This window comes from Etheostoma cragini, chromosome 4 (genome assembly GCF_013103735.1).
Source record: "Etheostoma cragini isolate CJK2018 chromosome 4, CSU_Ecrag_1.0, whole genome shotgun sequence".
Classification (NCBI taxonomy): domain Eukaryota; kingdom Metazoa; phylum Chordata; class Actinopteri; order Perciformes; family Percidae; genus Etheostoma; species Etheostoma cragini.
The window spans coordinates 10,142,073-10,149,608 of NC_048410.1; the positions used below are offsets into that span (position 1 = coordinate 10,142,073).

The 7,536-nt window shown below is 40.1% G+C and overlaps 1 protein-coding gene across 2 annotated transcripts; it reads right to left on the reverse strand.

Annotated features, from left to right (window-relative positions):
- Positions 1 to 293: 293 nt before the first annotated feature.
- Positions 294 to 6,412, reverse strand: LOC117943227 (keratin, type II cytoskeletal 8-like). 2 transcript variants are annotated; one of them, XM_034869220.1, is made up of 10 exons: positions 5,880 to 6,412; positions 4,210 to 4,418; positions 3,388 to 3,448; positions 3,173 to 3,268; positions 2,867 to 3,031; positions 2,597 to 2,722; positions 1,804 to 2,024; positions 1,640 to 1,680; positions 851 to 1,032; positions 294 to 814 (listed from the first exon to the last, which is right to left on the reverse strand). In XM_034869220.1, the coding sequence occupies exons 1-10, from the start codon at positions 6,321 to 6,323 to the stop codon at positions 764 to 766; spliced, it is 1,596 nt and encodes a 531-aa protein (XP_034725111.1). In that variant the 5' UTR covers positions 6,324 to 6,412; the 3' UTR covers positions 294 to 763. The 2 variants fall into 2 exon arrangements, with proteins under 2 accessions (XP_034725111.1, XP_034725110.1); XM_034869219.1 differs by having other exon boundaries at positions 294 to 1,032.
- Between the last annotated feature and the right edge of the window lie 1,124 nt (positions 6,413 to 7,536).

Here is a 7,536-nt window from a genome sequence, read left to right on the forward strand (position 1 = left end):
TTATTTTGTGAAAAAGAAATCACAGCAACTACCACATTGAGACTGAGGCAGACTGGGACTTCAGATATCAGAGGTGTGTGTGTGTGTGTGTGTGTGTGTGTGTGTGTGTGTGTGTCTGTGTGTGTGTGCACATAACAAGTCTCTTCAAGGCGATTACAAACACTTTCACCAATGCTTTCTAATGAAACCTTACACTACAACAGAACACAACAGAGCATTAGTAATCTACAGTTTGAAGATTTATTGTCAAGCAAACAGGAGTCCAGGTAACAGTTGTAGAAGTTTTGGGGACAGACAGATTGTCATTTTATTGAACTGTTTAAGTACACCAGGTTTAGCATAAGGTTTGGTTTCCCCACATTACCCTTATCAGCTCAATGCATATATGATATTGTGCTTTAAGTTCCTCAAACGCCAACGGAGAGCAGAGGAAACCATAATAAAATACTGTCACCTGCTGGCTAAACAAGTGCGATGCAATGAACTGTGGGTAGTGACAAAGCCTACAGTTGACAGTAAAAAATGTATTACAGTTAGAGTTTTCAGAAACCTGAACAAAGAATCATTCATAAGCACCTCTTTATTAAGGATAGCTGAAGGAATAGACCTCTTACAGCAGAATCAGTATTTGGTGAAGGCACCTTGGTGACGGACTCATTCAAGAACTTAAATATACTTGAATAAAGCAGAGACTGTGTCCTTTTTCTTAACTTCCTAGCTCAAAATCTTCAGTCAAACATCTGACAAAACAGGAGCAAACACATCACTCCTCAGCCACAACGTCTGCCTCCTCCCGCTCCTTCTCCTCCTTCTCTTCAGCAGCTGGCTCCTCAGTTGCTGTCTGCTGCTGCTCCTCCTTGATCTCCTCCGTCTTGATCACCACTGTTTCTGTCTTGGTGACTGTGGCGCTCTTCACTGTTGCTCCCTCGAGGACAGCGAAAGAATCACTGCTGGCCTTGTCTCCGCCAAAGGAGCAGCTGACGTAGGACGGGGTTCGGGAACTCTCCAGGCCGTAGGCATTGTAGTTTACAGCTGCACGTTTAGAAGTAAAAGGCAATTGTTAACATGGACATACAGTAGTGGGGAACAGGGTGGTAGAAGAGGAGACATTTTGATCACCTATGATAGCATCAATGCAGCCGTGCCAAAGTTGAGTGGGTAATTGTCACACAAACAATTTTAAGAAAGGCGTCTGACCAGAGAGAATATTGCGGTAGGTGTGATGTGGAATATCTGATGTAAATGGCAAGTAGTTTGTTTTTCACCTTTTAGACTCCAATATGCAATTTTGATGATTTTGTGAAGAGTTTTAAGAATGAAATGCCTTTTCAAGCTTGCATTGATTTTTTGCAAATGGGAACACAGTTTTGGTAGTTGTGTCACCTTGTCTTTAAACTTCCCGAGCTTCTGTTTATAACAATGCATTAAAACAATAAATAGAAGCAGCAGCTCCCCTTGACAGTAATGTATCTGTGGGAATTGGTTGTTAGGGCTGTTAGTATATTCATTATATCTTCTGAAATTTACTATTTTATTGCCCAAGAATTATCATGTCCAGTCATTTTGTTTGTCCGTGGGTTTAAACGTTAACATGCCAAAAATTACTAAATGTTTGTACCAAGGTAGAACATGAACTTACAAGTGTGTTTGGATATATTGGTCTTGATTCCAGTTGCTAACCTATTGAGAAAAAAGAAAAAGACACGCGCAAGCTAAAGACAACGAGACATACACAAAAATGTTGCTGCAAAAAGATATTACTCATTACCTCCACATGGTGGTGCTGTCAGAGCAACATCTTACCTGTATTCCTCTCCTTCCAGCAGCTTCCTATAGGTAGCAATTTCAATGTCCAGAGCAAGCTTCACATTCATCAGTTCTTGGTATTGGCGGACTTGAAGGGTCATATCCTGCTTGGCTCTCTGGAGCGCTTCCTCCAGGTCTCTGATGCGAAGTTTAGCATCCTTCACTGCCAGCTCACCACGCTCTTCAATCTCTGTGATTTGACCTTCCAAATTGGTTCGCTGAGAGTAGAGAAGGAAAAGCAAAAGTGAAATGTAGTGCATAGTCAGTATAGGGCCAATAACTACTAACAAAGTTTCCTGAATTAATGTGGAATATATATGAATAATAAAATGAAATACTTCTAACTCACTAAAAAATGTAGCAGCCAGAGTCCCTACACGTACACGTACATTTAACCACATTACTCCAGTACTCAAATCACTTCATTGGTTCCCAGTACAAAACAAAATCACTTTCCAAATCCAGCTAATAGTCTATAAAACACTTGATGGCTTAGCTCCTTAGTACATCTCTGACTTGCTCACTGATGACAACTCCCTATTTAAAAACAAAGTCAAAACCTTTTGTGTGTGTGTGTGTGTGTGTGTGAATGTAATTTTTTGTTGATTGTCTGGTTGTGTTGATGTTTTAGTTGCATTCGTATTTCTATTCGTGCTTTGTTTTAACATGTATGCGTTTTTAAAGGTAAAGCACTTTGTGTTTACTTTTAACAAAAGGTGTTGTAAAAATAAAATCGACATAGACAATAATAAATGTCTAAATATATAAAACTGAAATCTGTAAGTCTCACCTGTGCTTTCACCATGTCTATTTCAGACTGGAGCCTCATTATCCTGCGGTTCATGTCAGCAATCTCCGCCTTGGTTGACTTCAGGTCGTCACCATATTTACCTGCTGACTGCTGCATCTCTTCGTACTGGCACAGACAGGGAAGAATTAGACTGACACATTAAAATGCAACAGGATAATCCAGTTTTTAGTTATCAAACTGTCAATATTTGTGCTTAGTCACATTTCTGGCATTTTCTTTACTGTAATTTGACATGAATATTGGTCTCACCTTACTCTGGTACCATGACTCAGCCTCGGCTCTGCTCCGGTTGGCAATGTCTTCATATTGGGCACGCACTTCAGCGACAATGGCGTCCATGTCCAGATCACGGCTGTTGTCCATCTCCACCACAACAGAGGTGTCCTTGATCTGGCTCTGTAGCTCGTGGATTTCCTATGCAGGACAATGCATAAACACAACATAGGAAATAGAGATGGAAAAGACCATTTTTAAAATAGCCTTTCTTTTAAAATGACATACAGCTATATCAAATATTTATTTGTGTGCCACTAAAAAGGGAAATAAGGTTATTACTGTATCATAGATCTTCCTTAGGAACTCAATCTCATCAGAGAGCCCATCCAGTTTGGCTTCCAGCTCCACTTTCATCATGTAGGCTACGTCAGTGTCCTGCGTGGGGAAAAAAAACATTGAGATTATTCAATGTTAAAGATCTTTAAAACTAATTCTACTTAAAGGCATTTTATAGTTTTAGGATCAAGGATATGTTAGAAAACCTTTAAACAGACCTTCTTTATGAGGACAAAGCTGTTCTCACACTCATTGCGCTTGTTGATCTCAACCTCATACCTGGAAAAAAAAGTCATTTAAGTCAGAATTAATTAATGTCCCAATTCTAATTTGCTCTTTACAATTTGCATTTTAATATTTTCAATTTATTCTGATCCACATGCAGGACATATATTTATAATGCACTCAGTGAAGCAAAGTTGAGTCAAAATTGACATTTGCTAAAACCTGCAATAACAATAATGTGTCACTTGGGTGTAGCAAAAACAAGCGGTGACAACACTGACATATCGTCACCCATGTTGATATGTTAAGTGTGCTAGCAAATAGTAGACCATTTACATATCCAGAGATATGGAGCAACATTAGAATTCAATTGGAGCTGTGTTTCTGTAGTGTTGATTAGAGCAGCTTTCAAATAAAATTAAATTATATGAACTAGATGTGATTTCCTCTGTAGCAATCTTCAGTCTAAATGAGAAGATTTCCATCAGTGGAATTTAAACTGAGATCTGAAAGAATGTACAGACACCTGTTTGTTAAAAACATTTGCCTGTTGCAACTGAAATGTGAGCTGTGAGAGTGAACCAAAACTGTACAGCTGAGCTGAAAGATTTAAAAATGATCTGTGGAGTTGAGGGGAACAACTCTACAGATCAGGGGTGGGTGGATGGGGATAATTCTCTCTTTGGTTGTGACTACAAGTGACTCCTTTGTACAAGTGGTCATTTGATACATTTTTAACATAACAGTATTGATTATAAAAGCATTAAGGAGTTTGGGTTATACTGAAGGTTCTTCAAATCCTCGACTCCACTCACTTGTTTTTGAAGTCCTCAACCAGGCCTGTCATGTGATGCAGATCGGACTCAAGTTTAGCTTTTTCGTGACTCAAGTTGTTTTGCTGCTTACGCAAGTTGGCAATGTAGGCTTCAAACATGGCATCAATGTTGGAGTGAGACGTAGTCTGTTCCTGCACAAGTTTCCACTTGGTCTCAAGCATTTTGTTCTGCTGTTCAAGGAAGCGTACCTGCAGACAGAAAATTAATTGATAAAATCAACATTAAATGAAATTTTTGTGAATCATACATAAATGACAGTAAGTGGATTGATAGTACAAGAATGGGAAGATTATGCATTCCTTGTTTTCTCTTGGAAAAACAATATGCGTAACTCTATAATATATGTAGAGAGTGGTCAGTGAGACATATTGTGGTGTGTGGTTAGACAACGCAAGCCTGTAAAAAGAAGGTGGGCATGACTCCAACAACATGAATTGATTCACTTTGTTTGCTGATGGACAAAGAAACTCATGACAATTGACTTGAACAAAAATTCTTAATTGAGCTTCTCCCACCCCTAACTCACTCTAAATGTCACATCGATTACCTATTACTCAATTCTCCACCAAAGTGCCACATTTCAACACAAAGAGGCACTGTTTCCCAGTTACTTCTTTACAACTCTTCTATTGAGTTCCCTTACGCTGGGTGGGGTCCAACTACCACTCTGCAAACATGATGAGAGACACATTGTTCTGCTTCAGTGTGTGCCATATTCCAATGGTATGCAAGTTTTGTTTTACAATCTGAAGAATTAGTCTCAGTGTGATTGATTTACAGCTTAACTTCTGTCCTATATTGCACAAGATGTATCTATCTACCTGTCTAGCTTTTTGATAGTGGGTGCATAACAGTCATTTATACTACTCTCAAGAAAGTGCTTTAATGACTATTATGCATCCTCATAAAGTGAGTATTGATCAGATTACCGAGCGTTTGGTTGATATTTTTTACTATTTTGATCTACTCCACTCAGCATTTACAAGCTTGTCTTACATGCAAAGCTTTCCTTGACCACGCCCACTCTTTTTTTCTCCTGAAAGTGTTTGTAAAGTTTGTTATTATCAGAATATTATTTAAAAATAACACACCCCATAAGATTTAGCAAAACAGGAATCCAAGAGGACACCTGGAATTTTATCTACTTTCATAACCACTAAATCTCCTTTTGCAGGATATTGCTCACATTGGGATCCCTTCAAGCTAAATTGTTCTGCTCTTCATCCCAGCGCTGTACTGTATGCTTTGTATCCAGGTTGATCCTCTTATCTCAGCTCTATGATCTCACCTGAGACGGAAAAATGTAAATAAGCTTTTCCATTACACAGTAACATTGTGCACGGCTTGAAGCCAGCTGCATTTTGTTATACTGTTTCATTGTCTCAAGGGTGATCTCATTGTTAAATTAGACCACTTTCAACTTGAGCTATTTTGGTTTACAATGCACTCATTTCCTCAGAGGTACCTAAGTTATTATTTAAATGCTTTATTCCAACACTAATAGAACTGACACAACATCAAAACAAAAACAAAGGAAGCAACAGATTGCATTGACTGTTTGTTGCTATTGTTTCTCCAGGTAACATTTAATGTCATAAAAGAATAAATGTCCTTCTAGTGGTGTCTATCTTATCTATGACTTGACTGACCTTGTCAATGAAGGAGGCGAAGCGGTTGTTGAGGGTCTTGATCTGATCCTTCTCCTGTGTGCGGACCAATTGGATGTTGGGGTCAATCTCCAGGTTCAGGGGGGCCAGTAGGCTCTTGTTCACGGTCACCGCTGTGATGGGGGCCACCCCTTCGATGACCATGCCACCTCCCATACCTCCACCGAAGCCCAGATAGCCACACTCTACTCCACCACCTCTTTGTCCAGACCCCCCAGCAATATACCCACCGGCCACGTTAAACCCCCCAGCAGCACCACTGCTGCCCACTCCCCCATAGGAGCTGCGTACAGCGTAGCTCTGCTTGCCACTACCCACACCACGGCCACCGTAGCCCGAGAAGGAGCGACTGCTGTAGCCCTGGGATGGGCCCCTGGAGGAGGACACAGTGGAGAAGGTGGTGGTCTTCAAAGCTCTGACAGACATGGTCACAGAGGGAGCCTTTAGCACTGAGACGGTGTATAAGGAGAGACTGCTGAGGGAAGGAGAGTCAGGCAGATAGACCCTCCCTGGTCCCGGTTGCTATTTATCAGAACAAGGGAGGGACCCTGCTGAGGTGGGATTGGTTGGTGCTCTCAGCAGGGGAGTGTAGGATGATAGCGAGGGGGGGGGGGGGTTCAGGGAAGAAAGAGCATTGGGGTTACATAATAGTCACTATGCCAGTTTCTATTAAACTACTGCACAAACACTGGAAGACTCTTACCATCCTTTTTATTAATAAAACGACATTCTCCACACTTAAAACATTACATTCCTTTACATCATAGTAACAAACAATCTTTTGTGTCCATAAAATTATACTGCACGGCAAACAGAGTCTACATCTTGTATCATCTGTACACAAACATTCACACATTCACACACACACACACACACACACACATATATATACGCACACACATGCAACACCAGAATATAAAGTCAAACCTTGGGTATAATGAACAGGCACATCATTTTATGACCTCCTCTTTCACTTTACAACAGTTCTCATAGACGTGACATATTGCAAAAGTGTGATGTGCTTTATGTGTTTGTGGGCTGTGACTGTGTGTATCATCTCATATCATTGTTGCAACAAATCCTTGCATGAAGCACTTATTATGTAAGAAATATGAACAACATAGCAAAAACTGTAAGTAGACTGTTAGAGGTGTACCATTAAAAACTTCAATGTAAAAGCTTGTGTTTGTAGTTTGCATGTTTGTGCAGGATGTTTCCATTATCAGCTGTGATAAATGGACAAAAATTGCAAAGCAATGCAAGCAAGCACACACACACACACACACACACACACACACACACACACACACACACACACACACACACACACATTCTTTCGATATCAGCCAGGTAAAGAGCAAACAGAGTTTGTCTTTTTATTTTACCCAGAACCCTACCTTAGTCTTTAACAGCTTTCCCCACCTATACTGTACAAACACAACATAACAATACTATGGATGGATGGATGTGTGGGTGGGGGTTGGGTGGATAGAGTCCATGGTTGCATTAAAGATCAAAACACATTTTTTATAAGGCCTTATCATTTCATGGCAGTTTTATTTGAAACATAAACCCCAAGCATAATCTGAATCTGTGGAAATCATGATTCATTTGATTTATGACGCATGATCTTTTCTGA

Coding starts and splice junctions, on each gene's coding strand:
- LOC117943227 (XM_034869219.1), bottom strand. CDS start 6,323: ATGTCTGTCAGAGCTTTGAAGACCACCACCTTCTCCACTGTGTCCTCC. Junction 3,449..4,209: donor GTTGAGGACTTCAAAAACAA/GTGAGTGGAGTC, acceptor TTTTTTTTCCAG/GTATGAGGTTGAGATCAACA. Junction 2,025..2,596: donor TAGACATGGTGAAAGCACAG/GTGAGACTTACA, acceptor CTCTACTCTCAG/CGAACCAATTTGGAAGGTCA.